Source organism: Rhipicephalus microplus, chromosome 4, assembly GCF_043290135.1.
Source record: "Rhipicephalus microplus isolate Deutch F79 chromosome 4, USDA_Rmic, whole genome shotgun sequence".
Taxonomy (NCBI): domain Eukaryota; kingdom Metazoa; phylum Arthropoda; class Arachnida; order Ixodida; family Ixodidae; genus Rhipicephalus; species Rhipicephalus microplus.
In genome coordinates this window covers 199,445,125-199,462,717 of record NC_134703.1, presented here as the reverse complement: position 1 = coordinate 199,462,717, position 17,593 = coordinate 199,445,125, and the positions used below count along the sequence as shown (strand labels likewise).

At 44.7% G+C, this 17,593-nt stretch overlaps 1 protein-coding gene across 1 annotated transcript in view; it reads left to right on the top strand.

Annotated features, from left to right (window-relative positions):
• The first annotated feature begins 1,366 nt into the window (after nt 1–1,366).
• The window catches only part of LOC142814092 (uncharacterized), a 44,070-nt gene continuing 27,843 nt past the window's right edge, over nt 1,367–17,593 (top strand). The window contains exon 1 of the mRNA XM_075892033.1: nt 1,367–1,738. Coding sequence (XP_075748148.1) covers nt 1,457–1,738 — 282 coding nt within the window. The 5' untranslated portion in view covers nt 1,367–1,456. The remainder of the gene's footprint in view (nt 1,739–17,593) is intronic.

Below are 17,593 nucleotides of genomic sequence, written 5' to 3'. Positions count from 1 at the left end.
CTTCACACACCTGCCTTCTAATGAGTATCTGGAGAATCTTAGTGCTGCATACTCAGTCAATTCCTACTTCTCAATATTTGTCCTTCTTTAGAACACTTAATATATGAAATTAATGTCTAATAACGATTCACTTTGGAAAGTTGTCTTGTCACATGCATTGGCCGGCAAGTGAAGGATGTGCTTTAATTTCTTTGTGTTTTACATACCTGAAAAGAGTAGCAGGTGCATTTTCATTCACTGAAAGCCTGATGCATCTTTTCAGAAATAAATTTGTTGTTGTCCTCTTCTTGAAGAGTTCCCCATGCACCTGAATAGCACTGGGCTTGGTGAACCACAGTCTTGTCTCGCTGTTTACAAACCTGCGCTTTCTTTACAGCTTGAAAAACTAAGAGCAAGACTATCACTTGTGCTCCATTCATTACCATATTGCTTTGCCGTGTCACTCTTTTAGTTTATTAAATGCGAAGCATTTCTTAGCAAACTTCCGCGACTTTGAGCGTATCTACCAGCCGCCTACTACTCTTAGGTCTCCTGGCCGTTTCGATAATGGTATCGATACCGAAATCGGTATGGCATAACATGATTGTATGACGAGCATAACTGACTAGTCATAACATGAAAATCATCACATCTATGTCATGATTTACATTTCATGGCTTTGCTGATCTTGCGGTGCTTTCGTTCATATGACATCTTGCAAAACTGGTATGTTATGACATGACTACATGACGAAAATAAGCGACAGACTCTAACGAGGAAATCATGACACGCAGGCCATGTAAAACACGACTATATGCTACGCTAATAGTGCTCTCATGGTCGTTTGGCTAGCTTCACATACACCAAATATGGTTGTGCATGACATCAATGGATGACGAAGGTATATGACTGGTTCAAACATGATAAACATGACATGCGTTTCATGTGAGAACATGACATCATACCCACACTCATGATGATAGGCGTATCAGCAGGGGGTTGAGCAAGGAAGGTGCAAGCCCCTTCCGCCACTTTCGACAGTGGTCACTGTCAGCTGCACACTGGGCAAACCAACTAGTAAGGCAAAGTTTTCATTGACCACTTTAATCACTTAGTCATATTGTTACGAAAAAAAGAAAATATTATGAGGCAAAGGTACAATGTAGTGTTGATGTTCCAACATTTTAGCAGGGCACGTCAGCTGGTCCCCCTTCAACACATCATGAACCCTTGTCTGCTTTTTATGCAGACTTTCTTTCTCGGAACGGCGGGGGTGATCAAGGCAGGCGGTGATTCCGTGTATTCCGTCTTTCCTGCACACCACTTCGGAGAGTGCGCACAAGCACTCGAACACAAGCTTGATTCACCTGACTTGATACCACCGCCCCCTGCGACATCGTCGGCAGCCTACTCAAGAGTACGGCTCTGCTGGGATTCTTTAAGCGGGCACGTCAGCTAGTCCCCCGTCAACCCCACCATGAACCCTTTTCTGCTTTTTGTGCAGACTTTCTTTCTCGGAACGATGGGGGTGATCAAGGTAGGCGGTGATTCTGTGTGCTCCGTCCTTCCTGCACACCACTTTGGAGTGTGTGCACAAGCACTCGAACTCAAGCTTGATTCACCGGACTGGATACCACCGCCCTATGCGACATCGTCGGCAGCCTACTTAAGAGAACGGCTCTGCTGGGATTTTTTCAGTGGGCATGTCAGCTGGTCCCCCGTCAACATCACCATGAGCCCTTTTCTGCTTTTTATACAGGTTAGTAACAAATATGCATCTATAAGGTCTGATGACTGTTGCTTGCTCCAGCTGGCGTTTCCCTATAGTTTCTGTGTGTTTTGTTTGCATGCAAAGAACGTTCCTTTCTCTCTGCTGAGGCTTTGTGGGGATATTGAATCAAATCCTGGACCCAACACCAATGAGCTGCTTCACCAGCTTTTGGAGGGCCAAAAGCTGCGGAAAAATAGGCTGGACACAATTGAATCCAAATTGCAACAAGTTGAAGAATCTACATCAATGCTTGGTAAGATAAGCCTATTATAGACAGGCAGAAATATAGGTGTGTTAGCCACCCTTCGGTAGCCTTACTATAAGAAATTTCGCCCATGTCTGTTAATCAATGAACCTGTTAATTAGTGATATGTGCGCAGTGCAATTGTTTTTCGGTGACCAGAGAGCGCAGATCTGGGGGTTAAACTGGATGTTTATTCGAGAAATAAGCCAGTCGTTAGATTGCGTCCGTTTGTCTTCCTTTCTATGTCCTTGTGTGCTGGCGCAAAAACTTCAAGATGGATATGTTCCAACTATAGCTATAGGCCGAATTGCAGTTTTGCTTCAGACATAATAAGGTAAATATAACATTTCTATACTTTGAAAAACCTTTGATCGGGTATCCCACTCTAGTTTCATACTAAAATTCAAGCCAATTCTCAAAAATGATCGCCTTGCAGCCTGGATTACTGCGTACCTCTCGTCAAGACGGCAGTGTGTAATCATTAATGGCACGACTTTTCTTTCAGCTGCGGTGGCATTTGGTATTCCTCGGGGCCCCGGTCTCGGTCTTTACTTTTTCCTGCTAATCATAAATGATATCGTTCGGGACATAGGCGTACAAATTCGGCTGTTCGCAGACGACTGCGTGATATACCGAGAAGTACCTAGTCCTTATGATCAGGTGCTACTAAATAGAGCATTAGGTAGTATTGATAACTGGTGTAGTACATTGCAGATGACAGTTAATAGCAAAAAAAAAAACAGTAGCAATGACCATAAACCGAAAGTAGCAACCACTCAAATTCACGTATTTCATCAATAACCAGCCATTATGTTTTGTCCACAGTTATAAGTATCTAGAAGTAATCATAACCTCTGACTTGCGCTAGAATGAACATGTAGTGTTTACTGCTATAAAAAGCCTATAGACAATTACGATACCTTCGGCACACGCTGGGTCATTCAACAGCAGAAATAAAATTTTTATAGCATGCAAGACGTTTGTTAGGCCTATATTGGAGTATGCTGCGGCGGCCTGGGATCACTGGACAACCTCTAATAAACGGCAACTGGAGGGTGTCCAAAGAAAATCTGCTAGGTTCATACACAACAGTTATAGTTGAAAAACATCCCCGTCGCACCTCCTACAAAAAGCAGCGCTAGAGGATTTTGAAACGAGGCGCTACCGTGACAGGCTGAAGCTTTTTATTTATTTTATTACAAAATGTCGCGGTTTCACCCATCTCAACTCGTAGCACCCGCCAAAAGCCGCTTAACTCGTTCTTAGGACACAAAAAAGTGGCCGAGCTGAAATGCAGCACGAGCACTTTTCTGTACTCTTTTTTTCCACGGACAATCGTCGAATGGAACGCCTTGCCTTCTGATGTGGTAGCACTGCATAACATTCATTCTTTTATCCATGCCATAAAAGATATGGCTCCGTAGGCGCTGCGGCGCTTGGTGGCGTAATGTGACGTCATTTACTTCCTTGTTTCGCCATGTTCGAATCAATGCTGAAACTTTTTTTCTGTGCTATGTGAGTACGGGATCAGTGCTTATATGGGCTCTATGCTATGGGCGTTATTGGAATATGGGTCGTTTGGGCTTTCTGAGTGTTCACTGCCACAAAGCTTGTTTGATCTTGTTGTTTTTGCATATTTTTTGATGTCACTATTTCACAATATATTACTTCATGTACTTCTTTTTTTACCTTTTTTTTCCGAACTTGTCTTACCTATTTATGCCCCACTCCTGACTAAGGCCTTCATGGAAGGCCGGCAATAATTAACAAAACAATTAAATATATAAATGATCACTTTATTATACTGTTACGAGAAAAGTAAAATATTACGAGGCATAGGTACAATGTAGTGATAATTTTCCAACATTTCAGCAGTGAGAAAGCTCTTTGCTCCATGAAAGCTCCATGAAAGCTCTTTGCGACGCTTTCCACCCTGTGCAGTACCACTGCAGAGCAAGCTAGCACTGAACAAGCGAATTGAATCACTTGCTCATGTTCTTATTCTGCTGCGACTGGTTGATGCACTTATCGATGGGAAAGAACAAACTGTTTAGGGACTCTTCAAAGCATTTGCTGCTTCAGTAAAATAATTTTCTTTCATCAAAAAAGATTGCCATTACCGCTGCTCTAACGAAGCTGCTGTGAGCACATGATTGTGACTAATCTTTCTAAATATTTTAGCTTTGCCTCACGAGAAGCGCCAAGAAAGGTTTCCGCTTTAATCTCAGATAATTATAATAAGCCTTGCTCATGGAAACCTGGAGCCATGAAGGCAGCTTGCAAAGCGGCGACGAATAAAGCAGTGGACTCGAGCTCAGTGGGAAGCTGAAAAAGTCGATATAAATTGTCAAATTACAATTGGTTCCTCAAGGAGCTCATCAGTAAGGACAAGTGATTAGCGCCACCTTCCCGAACCAACCTCGTTTTAATGCATTCTGCATCTATTCCTAACGTGTCGCATATACTCAGAAAGCATTACAACTTACTGACACGGAGCGATTGGCTTAAGGACATCTTCACTGAATCACTACGGGTTGTATATCGGAGATCAAGGAACTTGCGCGACATGGTAACTTCTTCCAAGACTATATTCATTGCTCCTGTTAATTGTCACACCTGTAAAAAATCGCGCTGTAAAGTTTGTGCGCACATGACCACTGCGACTGTTGCTAAAAGCACGGCACCTAACTTTTCACTTAGGATTAAAGGGGACTTAAACTGCGATAGCAGCAACATCATTTACTTACTGGAATGTTCAATCTGCCACAAGCAATACATCGGTCAAACCGAGACATCATTTTGTATCCGTTTCAATAACCACAAATCACACGTAAACAGTTTGCCACACCTCCCATTGTCCAAGCATTTTCATCTACCAGGTCATTCGTTTGACAAGATTATGGTGACGCTATTAGAATCAGGCTTTAAATCACACTATGATCACGAAATTCGAGAATCGTTCTTGATTCACAAATTCAATAGTTTGTTATTCGGCATTAACGAATGCGTAGGCAAAGTGTCATGCCTTTCTACGATGCCCTAAAGTCCACATTTTTGCGAAATATTTAAAGAAGCATCTCTAACGTATTCTATACTTCCTAAAGGTTATCATATATATTTTTTTTCATGCGTGATCTTCGTCGTCAATGGTGAATTTTACAAATGCCTTTTTACATGCCCTTAATCTTGTCGTTTGTATTACATTTTTTCTCATGATTTTTTTAGTGTAGTCACGGCTGTATCAAAAAAAAATTTTGTGACACTCACATGCTGATCACACGTGTTTTGTACTCACGTGTTCATGCCTGCCCATAAAAGCGGCCACATGAATGTATTTCTGTTAATCCTGACGAAGGCGCCGTGTCACGGCCGAAACGTAAACAACTATCAAATTTTCGTAAGTGTGCTCCTTCATTTCTTAATCATATTTGCACTGGACCCACAGAATATATATATATATATATATATATATATATATATATATATATATATATATATATATATATATATATATATATATATATATATATATATATATATATATATATATATATATATATATAATTAGGAATAAAGGAGCACACTTACGAAAATTCATAATTGTTTACTCTACGTTTCGGCCGTCGCACAGCCTTCATCAGGATTAACAGAAATACGAGTATGTGGCCGTTTTTATGGGCAGGCATGAACACGTCAGTACAAAACACGTGCGATCAGCATGTGAGTGTCACAAGAATTCTTTGAAACAGCCGTGACTACACTAAAAAAACCCAATAAAAAATGTAATACAATAGACAAGATTGTGGGCATGTAAAAGGCATTTGTAACATTCACCATTGACGACGAGGATCACGCATGAAAAAGAAAAATAAATATGTGATAACCTTTAGGAAGTATATAATACGTCAGGGATGCTTCTTTAAATATTTCTCAAAATTTCGGATGTCAGGGCATCGTAGAAAGGCATGACACTTTGCCTACGCATTCGTTAATGCGATTCTCGAATTTCGCGATCATGGTGCGATTTAAAGCCCGATTCTAATAGTGTCACCATAATCTTGTCAAACGAATGACCTGGTAGATGAAAATGCTTGGACAATGGAAGATGTGGCAAACTGTTTACGTGTGATTTGTGGTTGTTGAAACGGATGCGAAAAGATGTCTCGGTTTGACCGATGTATGGCATGTGGCAGATTGAGCATTCAATTAAGTATATGATGTTGCTGCTATCGCAGTTTAAGTCCCCTTCAATCCTAAGTGAAAAGTTAGATGCCGTGCTTTTAGCAACAGTCGCAGTGGTCTTGTGCGCACAAACTTTACATCACGTTTTTTTACAGGGGTGACAACCAACGGGAGCAATGAATCTAGTCTTGGGAGAAGTTACCATGTCGCGCAAGTTCCTTGATCTCCGATATATAACCCGCGTTGATTCAGTGAAGATGTCCTTAAGCCGATCGCTCTGTGTCAGTAAGTTGTAATGTTTTCTGAGTATATGGGACACGTTAGGAATAGATGCAGAATGCGTTAGAACGAGGTTGGTTCGGGAAGGTGGCGCTAATCGCTTGTCCTTACTGATGAGCTCTTTCCGATCGAGACATTTGGCCCGTTGGAGAGCGTCGTCAATTATTTGTGAAGGTTATTGTTGTTCGGTTAATGCTTTACTGGTCACAGTTGCGAGTGAAATCCCTGTTTTCCGAACAAATTATTTAAAACGAATAGCTTGGTTATAGGGGATACTTGTTTTGCAGTGTTTGACATGGCTACTTTTAAAATGAAGATATCTTTGTCGGTCAGTGGGCTTCCTGTATAGGTTTGTCGTTAGTTTACCATTGCTTAAAGCTACATTGACGTCAAGGAAGTTTATGGTGAGTGGTGAATCAGAGTGGGAAAAGGAGATGGATGGTTCTACTTTGTAGAAGTCTGCAATGAAAGAATGTAATGCCGCTTCACCATGGTGCCGAATGAAGAAAATGTCGTCAATGAAGCGTTTGTAATAAAGTGGTTTAAGGTCACGAGTGGCGAGAAAGTTATTTTCTAGAATGCCCATGAAGATGTTCGCATAATTGGGACCTATCTTTGTGCCCATCAAGGTGCCACTGGTTTGAACATAATGTTCACCGTTAAATTCAAAGTTGTTAAGCTCGAGTATCAGAGATAAAATAGTGCCCAAGGTGGGACCGTCGATGGGTTTGTCATTCACCGAGTCATTGTATGCTTGGAGTACAGAACGAATCCCGTCCGCATGGGGTATATTTGAGTACAGTGACACAACATCTAGTGTGACAAGAAGAGCCTCACTCGGAACACGCATATTTACAATGTCACGCAGAAAGTGATTAGTGTCCTTGACATATGAAGAGATGCTTGGAGGAATTGAACTAATTAAGCTGTCTGCATATCGAGACAAGCTTTCCGTAATGGTTCCTATTTATGAAATTATTGACCGGCCTGGATTATTTTGTTTATGAATCTTAGGAAGCAGATAAAATCTACCAGCTACCGGACTCAGGGGGACTAAGGATTTAAGCACAGTTTCTGGAATTTTATTTTTCTTACAAGCTCTTTTAAAGTTTCTTTTACTTTGGTCTTGAATCCCTCGATTGGGTCGTAGCTCAAATGTCTGTAAAATGTGTGGTCATTTAATTGCCTTTGGGCCTCACGAAGGTAATCAGCCTTATTCATTATTACGATTGCTCCCCCTTTATCGGCCGGTTTGATGACGATGTCGTCTCGGGAAGCCAGGGTCTGGATCGCTTGTTTTTCTTTGTCGCTTAGGTTGCGGTGAAACGGCGATTGTTTTTTGTATGCTTCGAGTACATCTCGCTGCACTGCTCGGATGTAAATATCGAGACATTTATCCCTTTGAGAAGGGGGAGTCCAGTTCTTAGTAGAAAAAAATGCTGTTTTGATAGATGGAGGCCGATTATGAAAGTATTCGCGTAAACGCATGCTTCTTTCAAAATTGTGTAAGTCACTGATTAGTTGGAATTCATTGTATCCCCCAGTGGCAGGACAAAAGTTAAAACCACGGGAAAGAACGCTCAATTCTTCAGCCGATATTTGGCACTGGAAATATTTACTATATTTCCAGCTTCTGCGGAGGACGAATGCACTGAAGACGTTGCGTCATCAGTGCGTAAATATGCGTGTTCCGAGTGAGGCTCTTCTGGTCACTCTAGATGTGGTGTCACTGTACACAAATATACACCATGCGGACGGGATTCGTTCTGTACTCCAAGCATACAATGACTCGGTGAATGACAAACCCATCGACGGTCCCACCTTGGGCACTATTTTATCACTGATACTCGAGCTTAACAACTTTGAATTTAACGGTGAACATTATGTTCAAACCAGCGGCACCTCGATGGGCACAAAAATAGGTCCCAATTTTGCGAACATTTTCATGGGCATTCTAGAAAATAACTTTCTCGCCACTCGTGACCTTAAACCACTTTATTACAAACGCTTCATTGACGACATTTTCTTGATTTGGCACCATGGTGAAGCGGCATTACATTCTTTCATTGCAGACTTCTACAAAGTAGAATCATCCATCTCCTTTTCCCACTCTTATTCACCAGTCACCATAAACTTCCTTGACGTCAATGTAGCTTTAAGCAATGATAAACTAACGACAAACCTATACAGGAAGCCCACTGACCGACAAAGATACCTTCATTTTAAAAGTAGCCATGTCAAACACTGCAAAACAAGTATCACCTATAGCCAAGCTATTCGTTTTAAAAGAATTTGTTCGGACAACAGGGATTTCACTCGCAACTGTGATCAGTAAAGCATTAACCGAACAACAATATCCTTCACAAATAATTGACGACGCTCTCCAACGGGCCAAGTGTCTCGATCGGAAAGAGCTCATCAGTAAGGACACGCGATTAGCGCCACCTTCCCGAACCAACCTCGTTCTAACGCATTCTGCATCTATTCCTAACGTGTCCCATATACTCAGAAAACATTTGACACAGAGCGATCGGCTTAAGGACATCTTCACTGAATCAACGCGGGTTGTGTATCGGAGATCAAGGAACTTGCGCGACATGGTAACTTCTTCCAAGACTAGATTCATTGCTCCCGTTGGTTGTCACCCCTCTAAAAAAACGCGATGTAAAGTTTGTGCTCACATGACAACTGCGACTGTTGCTAAAAGCACGGCATCTAACTTTTCACTAAGGAATAAAGGGGACTTAAACTGCGATAGCAGCAACATCATATACTTACTTGAATATACTTACTTACTCCAACTCTACACTGTTCTGTTCCTCGGTTATATGCGATACAGCTTGCCCGTGCTTTGCGGGATCCGAAGAACACGCTTGCGCGTCCTCCAGTCGATCCAAGCCCAAGCACTGAGAATATGCCTTGGTCTCCCAAGATGCGCGTCTACAGCAGCGACAGTCATCATTGCGCGTGATTATCCAGTCAACGCATACATCCGCGTAGACGCTTTGAGAATGCACATAAGACATTTCGCTCCGCTTCCATCTCATCACCTCGCCTCACTTCGAACTTCCAGGCCCCACTCAGCGTTCAGCGCAACTGTAGCTCAGCATCGCGCAGTGCTTCCATTGCACTTCACGCATGCAGCACAGCCGCCGATACCATTATGGTGCCTACATTTACTCAAAGCCCTTCTTACAATTCCTGGCATCCAAAATAAGAAAAAGTCGTCGCATCTAGCTCTGAAACAGGCCACATTACTTTTCCTGCAAGAGAAGCACAACGGACGCCTTCACATTTACATGGATGGCTCGGTGTCTTCAGTAAGCTCTGCAGGGGCGGTGTTTATTCCCGCGAGGCACATCACAATTAAATTCATGACATCGCATATGACGTCGTCGACAGCTGCAGAACTTGCGGCCATACGTGCAGCTCTGGAGTTTATAGTGAAAGAACCTTAAAGAATTTGGTCTATCTTCTCGGACTCGAAGGCATCTGTTCAATGTCTTATGTCACCCTTTCGCCATGGACCTAATGAACAGCTAGTAGCTGAAATAAGGCTTCTTCATCACCAAGCAATCGAAAAACAGCACAGCATAGTGTATCAGTGGATACCAGGTCATTGCGGTATGTATGGCAATGACCGCGCAAATGAGGCCGCTAGATCTGCACACGATGGTACCCAATACACAGCCATCCCGTTCTCAAGAACCGACGCAGCTACAAGACTTCGTTCGCTTGCACGTGACCTCACACTGGTACAGTGGAACTCAACAGACTTCACAAACGCGCGCCTGCATAACTTGGATCCCGATCTGCAGCTTCGTCTTCCCCCAAGGATATCTCGAGCTGAGGAGACTCTTCTATGCTGCCTGTGGCTTGGAGTGGCCTTCACGAACGCATACTCTTATCTCATTGGGATGGCCAGCTCTCCTACATGCACTTACTGCAGTTGCGAAGAAACCATCGCACACTTTCTGTGTGAGTGCACCCATTTCAACGCGCAAAGACAAGAACTCACTGCAGCTCTGGATAGACTAGACGATCGGCCTTTGTCGGAACAAAGGATTCTGGGTCCTTATACGAGCCCATCCTCAGCCCAGAAGGCTTTGAAAGCTTTGCTGCGCTTTTTGCGGACAAATGGCCTCAGAGACAGACTTTAGTGTATTATACTCTTTGATGTTGCCTTTCCTCTGTCGCATTTTTTTTGTAATTTCTCTTTCTCTTCGCAACATTTCTTTTTAACATCTTTCATTCCCCTCACCCCTTTCCCCAGCACGGGGTAGCCAGCCGGTCTAAGAACTGGCTAACCTCCCTGTCTTTCCGCTTAAACGTTCTTCCTCCTCCTTCTACTTGAATGCTCAATCTGCCACATGCAATACATCGGTCAAACCGAGACATCTTTTCGCATCCGTTTCAACAATCACAAATCACACGTAAACAGTTTGCCACATCTTCCATTGTCCAAGCATTTTCATCTACCAGGTCATTCGTTTGACAAGATTATGGTGACACTATTAGAATCGGGCTTTAAATCACACCATGATCGCGAAATTCGAGAATCGTTCTTGATTCACAAGTTGAATAGTCTGTTATCCGGCATTAACGAATGCGTAGGCAAAGTGTCATGCCTTTCTACGATGCCCTGACATCCGAAATTTTGAGAAATATTTAAAGAAGCATCCCTGACGTATTATATACTTCCTAAAGGTTATCACATAGTTATTTACTTTTTTTTCACGCATGATCCTCGTCGTCAACATCTGCGGACAAAAATATATCGGCCAAACAGACACGCCATTTCGGCTGCGGTTCAATAATCACCGGTACCACGCCACTTCACTGCCGAAGCTACCTTTATCTAGACATCTGTGCCTGCCAAACCACAGTTTTGAAAATATCAGCATAACTCTCTTGCAGTCCGGTTTCTCAAACAGGCCCGAGCGCGAACAGCGTGAGGCATATTTTATTTTCAAATTTCGAACAATAGTAGCCGGCATCAACGAGGACCCCGGAAAACTCTCCTGCCTCCGAGAAGTAAGCCAGGAGGAAATTGGTGACAAAGATTGATAGCTGGAGACCATGCTTGTTTTTTCTGACTGACTCCTACGTGTACACTGTCCTTTCTTGTTTTTTGTTTTTCTTTTTTTCCTTTTTTTCTTTTTTCACATGCACATACAAAGTGTTTGTGTTCGCCTACCACTTGATGACCATTGAAGGGAAACGGATGAAGATTAAAGGTAAAGAGCCGACTGACCCATTAAGGGGAAACCCTTTCTTTACGCACGCGGTCACGGACCCCTCCCGCCACCGCGGCGACAATCTTGGGTGGCCCGACACACGTCGAGAACTGAACAGCACGTGATAAAAACCGGATGTGGACATACACGGACAGTTGGCTTCGTTCTCAGTGTTGACAGTGGTTCTTCCTCTTTTTTACTTTCTTTTTTTTCTTTCTTTTTTCTTTTTCTTTTCGTTTTTTTTTCTTCCCCCTTTTTTCTTTTTTTTCTCTTTCTTTCCTTTTTTAGTTCCCTCTCACTCTCGCAAACATCTTTCAAGGCAAGAGGGACGCAGCAGCAACGAAGCTTGGAAGTTCATGTCAGTATAACTCATCCGCTGATGAAGAGAGGACCCCTCCCGAAACTGTTGGGAAATAAATATATTTATCCTTGTTGACAACACTCTCGTTGTATATATATATATATATATATATATATATATGTTATTCTGACGAAGGCCGGTCCCACGGCCGAAACGTAAAGAAACCTTTCCGTTTTTCGACGTGTGTCTTCTTTTTTTCATATATATATATATATATATATATATATATATATATATATATATATATATATATATATATATATATTGTAACAGCGAGCTGTGATAAGATGGTTTTATTTACAGGAGGTGAATGATGGTCGTTTGCGGCAGCACACTGCGATCGTGCCAAGACTCTTCGTCTTCTTCTGGTTCTCTTCTCTACCTTTTTCTAGTCTGTTACATTCCCCCGCAAGCAGACGAAGCCCGTAGGGCGAGTTATGATGCACAAGGAGGGTAGAAAGGTTTCAGGCGAGCAACGTGAGTGAGCTGCGTTCTGCTCGATCGTCGACCATTGGACAAAAGACGAGCTATTACGTAAGTGAGCTGGCTTGGACACTCCAAAACTACAAAAGGGCCTGAATATCGTGACAGAAACTTTTGGCACAATCCACGCTTGCGTTGCGGTGTCCAAAGTAACACCAAGTCACCTTTTTTGAATAAAACCGGTTCGTGACGGTCGTCGTATCGTGAGAGGCCAGAGTACGAAGACGAGTGATTCGACGGGCTTTTTCTGCGAGGCACAGAGTGTTTGATACAGAGTCGTCATTGTGTAGAATGAAGGGTAAGAAAGTGTCTAGAGGGCTTAGTGGCAACCTGGCGTACAACACTTAAAATGGGCTGAAGTTCGTTGTTTCATGTTTTGCCGTGTTTTACGCGTACGTGATAAAAGGCAGCACTTCATCCCAGTTCTTGTGATTGGAAGAAACGTACATGGCAAGCATGTTGGTCAGCGTTCTGTTTGTCCGTTCAACGAGGCCATTCGTCTGCGGGTGATACGGTGTGGAATGACGGAACTGTGTCGTGCACATGCGTAGTAATTCTTCAACGGCATCGGCAGTGAACTGGCGGCCACGGTCGCTGATAATAACACGCGGTGGGCCATGGTGAAGGACCACGGAGTGAAGCAAGAAGTCCGCCACGGATGCAGTGGTAGAAGAGGGAATAGCTGCGGTTTCGGCATACCGCGTAAGATGATCTACGCAGACGATTATCCAACGCTTTTTATTGTTAGATAACGGAAATGGACCCATAATGTCAATTCCTACTTGTTCAAAAGGTGTGCTGGGTGGTGTTAACGGCTGAAGGGGACCTGGTGTAGCGGTGGCCGGGCGCTTGTGACGTTGGCACGTCTCGCAGCTAGCGACGTAACGCTTCGTCGTTTCGTACATCTTGGGCCAGTAAAAGTGTTCCTGCGTGCGGTTCAGCGTTCGTATGAAGCCGAAGTGACCAGACGTCGCATCGTCATGCATGGCACGTGGAACATCGGAGCGAAGGCTGTCGGGGACAACTAGAAGAAAACGTGCTCCAGGTATAGAGTAGTTAGTTTTATAGAGCAACTTGTCTCGGACAGTAAAGCGACCGCTGTGTTGGGAGGCACGTGCGGCGGCAAAAAGGGGATCCAAGTTGAGATCGTTGCATTGTCCCTCTGGAAATCAGCCGCGTTAGGGAACGTGCTTGTAACAGCAGCAAGGCAGTCGCCAAAATTCTCAGCATCGCAGTCAGTAGTCGCAAGAGGAATCGGGGAGAGGCAGTCTGCGTCAGCGTGACGACGGCCACTCTTGTACGACACCGTAAAGTCGTATTCCTGAAGTCGCAGCGCGCAACGTGCGAGGCGGCCAGAGGGGTCACGCAAACCGACCAGCCAGCATAACGAATGGTGATCGGTAATTATCTTAAAGGGCCTCCCGTAAAAATAACAACGAAACTTCTGTACGGCGAAAACAGTTGCCAGACATTCCTGTTCCGTAACTGTGTAATTGCGTTCTGATTTGCTCAGGCAACGGCTGGCATATGCCACGACATGCTCTGCGCCATTGTGACGTTGTACAAGCACCGCGCCTACACCGATACCACTAGCGTCCGTGTGGACCTCAGTCGGGCAAGATGGATCGAAGTGACGCAACAGTGGTGCTGACGTTAGTACAAACTTAAGTTGTGAGAATGCGGCGTCACACTCTGGTGTCTAGTTGAAGGTTGCATCCTGTCGCAAGACGTTTGTCAGCGGATACACGATCTCCGCAAATCGTGGAACAAAACGACGAAAATATGAGCATAGGCTGACAAATGAGCGAAGTTCTCGTGCGGACTGCGGTGATTTAAAAGAGCTCACTGCTTCTATCTTGCGAGGATCGGGTCTGACGCCATCCTTGTCGACCAAGTGCCCCAGCATGAGAGTTTGACGTTCGCCAAAGCGACATTTTTTAGAATTCAGAACCAGCCCAGCTTTTTCGATGCATTCGAGAACAAGACTGAGACGGTTGTGATTTTCCTCAAACGTACGGCCAAAGATCACAACATCGTCAAGGTAGCACATGCATATCTCCCATTTTAGACCACGTAATACTGTGTCCATAAATCTTTCAAAGGTGGCTGGAGCATTACAAAGGCCAAAAGGCATGACATTAAATTCAAATAAGCCATCCGGAGTTATGAAAGCAGTCTTTTCTTTGTCGCCGGGTTCCATAGGTATTTGCCAATAACCTGACCGCAAATGAAGCGTTGAAAAATAGGAAGCGGCATGCAAGCAATCTATGACGTCATCACTCCGCGGTAAGGGATATACATCTTTCTTCGTCACAGTGTTTAGACGCCTGTAATCTACGCAGAATATCCAGGAACCATCCTTTTCCCTGACAGGAATTACCGGGGCTGCCCGTGGGCTGGACGACTCTTGCACGACCCCTTTGTTCAGCACGTCCTTTACTTGTTCGGCGATAACTTTGCGCTCAGAGGATGACACTCGGTAGGGCTTTTGGCGGATGGGGTGTGCAGAGCCAGTGTCTATTCCGTGACGAGCGCGGGACGAGGGTAACTGAAGGGGTGCATCTCTATGTTTGAAGTTGAAAGCAGCAATATGCCGGGACAGGACCTGCACCAACGCTTGCCGTTCCGTCGTACTGAGAGTCTTGCTGATCATAGCGAGCATTAGATCTTCAATATGGTGAATATCACAAGCAAAGGAAGAGGTGGGGAGGTCCGTAGCTATTGCTGCTATCGAGTTGCATGAGGCTTCATCAAAGAGAGCTATCTTTATCCCGCGAGGAAGCACAACCGGCGTGGCAGAACAGTTCAGCGCCCACAATGTTGCTACTCTTTTTGTCATGCACACTACAGAACAAGGCACAAGTATGTCCTTCTTAAAACAGTTCTTGTGTAGAGGCCCCACTACGAGGTCAACACAAGCATCATCAACCGCTGTGGAAGAGACTCGAACGGGTGTCAGGCACCAAGATGGTGCTATCACTTCATCAATCACACTAAGTGTGTTCCTGTCTTCGCCACGGTAGTCTTCTTCGGAAAGCGACGGTAGAAATAAATTGTTTAGTAATATTTCCCCACTATCAGAGTCAACGGAAGCACCGCATTGCTCCAGGAAATCGATACCAAGAATGACATCGTGCGAACAACGAGATAGAACCAGAAGATCCGATACAAATACTTTTCCAGCCAATGAAACACTGACAACACATACACCAAGAGGATTAAGCTACTCGCCTCCTACACCACGAAAGGTGATTGTATCGTCCCATGAAAACATAACTTTGCGACCGAAAGGGTTTCTGAAGGCGAGGCTCATCACAGACACAGTCACCCTAGTGTCAATTAAAGCCATCGTCGGTATTCCATCAATCAACACATTCAATTTGTTTTTGATCATAACAATAGGCAGAGGTATATCTTGAAAAGACCGTCTGGCGACCTCACCTCCATTGGCCACGGATGCTAGTTTCCCGGCGGCGGAGAAGAACGACGCAGAGGAGACGGCGAGCGACGAGAACGCTTGGATGGTGGTGTCAAACTCCGCTCGGATGCTGGCGAATCACTGTGTCTGGTCTCGCGCAAAAACGGTCCCTTGGAAACAAGTCGGTTGGCTGCAGGTCATATGAAGCACCGGGTCTTGGTGGCGAAGACATGGCTGGTGTCCTTCGTGATTGGCGGCGTTGTTGGCGGCAATACCGAGCGATATGCCCAGTGAAACCACATTTGTAGCAAACGGGAGGGTCACGGTTTATACTATATTCAATGGAACGAATCCTGGGCCGCTGCTGTCGGCGAGGAAGTTCATTATCACGCGAAGAACGGGTTTCTGCCACTCTCTGGAATTCATTGTATTTGTCGTAAGTTACATCTTGGTAGTAGGGTTGGTACTGTCCTTGCCGCAGCGGGACGTAGTCCGGCTGAGAGCCCTGAGTATAACAATGTGGCTGTGCTCGTCGTGATCGTGCGTCATAGGCAGGGCCTCTATTGTATAGACGTGGCTGATACTGAGGTGTGGCATCAGAATCCTCAAAGCCCTCCGTCACTCGGTGCGAGGAGAATGAAGCAACGTTTCGCTCGAACTCTGGTGGCTGGTAGGTGGGATGAGTGCTTGGGCGGTTTGCCACTTGCGCATACAGGCCGAGGTCTTCACGTACTATTTGCCGGATTGTTGATGCAAGATCAAGCACCTGGTTGCTGTCTATGCTCGCGATGGTCGTCACATTCGGTAGCCTGCCGAACTTCGGCGTGATGCGCCTCGTTTGAAGTTGCTCAAAAGTGCAGCAATGACGAATGACATCGGTGACAGATGTCAAGGTGTCTTTCACGATGAGGAAACTGTAAACATCCTCGGCGATTCCTTTTAGAATGTGCCCGACTTTGTCTTCCTCAGACATTCCGGAGTCAATGGTCCTACATAGCTTTATGACTTCCTCTATGTAGGTCGTGCAAGTTTCACCTGGCACTTGAGCGCGTAGCATTAGCGTCTGTTCTGCTCTTTTCTTTATCGTTGTTGGGTCGCCAAAACGCTCTTTGATTTCAGAAACAAATCTGTCTCACGTCGTTAGCATTTCCTCCCGATTCTCGTACCACATTATTGCAGTATCCATCAGAAAGAACGCGACGTACAAAAGCTGAGAAGCGGCATCCTATTTGTTAGCGGTGCTCACCCGTTTGTAATGGATGAGCCAAGCCTCGACGTCTTCATCTGGTCTGCCGGCAAAGGGACGAGCATCTCTCAGTTGTGGAGCCGAACTGGTCGGCGCAGAAGTCGAGAGGGGTTGGTGTTCATTTGCGTTGTGGGACATGTCCAGACCAGATGGATTCGGTGGAAGTCCAGGAATGCGACGGCTCCGTCGAAGAACTTGCGGTTCACCTTCTGTATTCGGGTGTCGATTACCCAGCACGTCCACCACAACTGTAACAGCGAGCTGTGATAAGATGGTTTTATTTACAGGAGGTGAACGATGGTCGTTTGCGGCAGCACACTGCGATCGTGCCAAGACTCTTCGTCTTCCTATATATATATATATAGGCAGGCATGGTGGTTGAGTGGCCGTAGC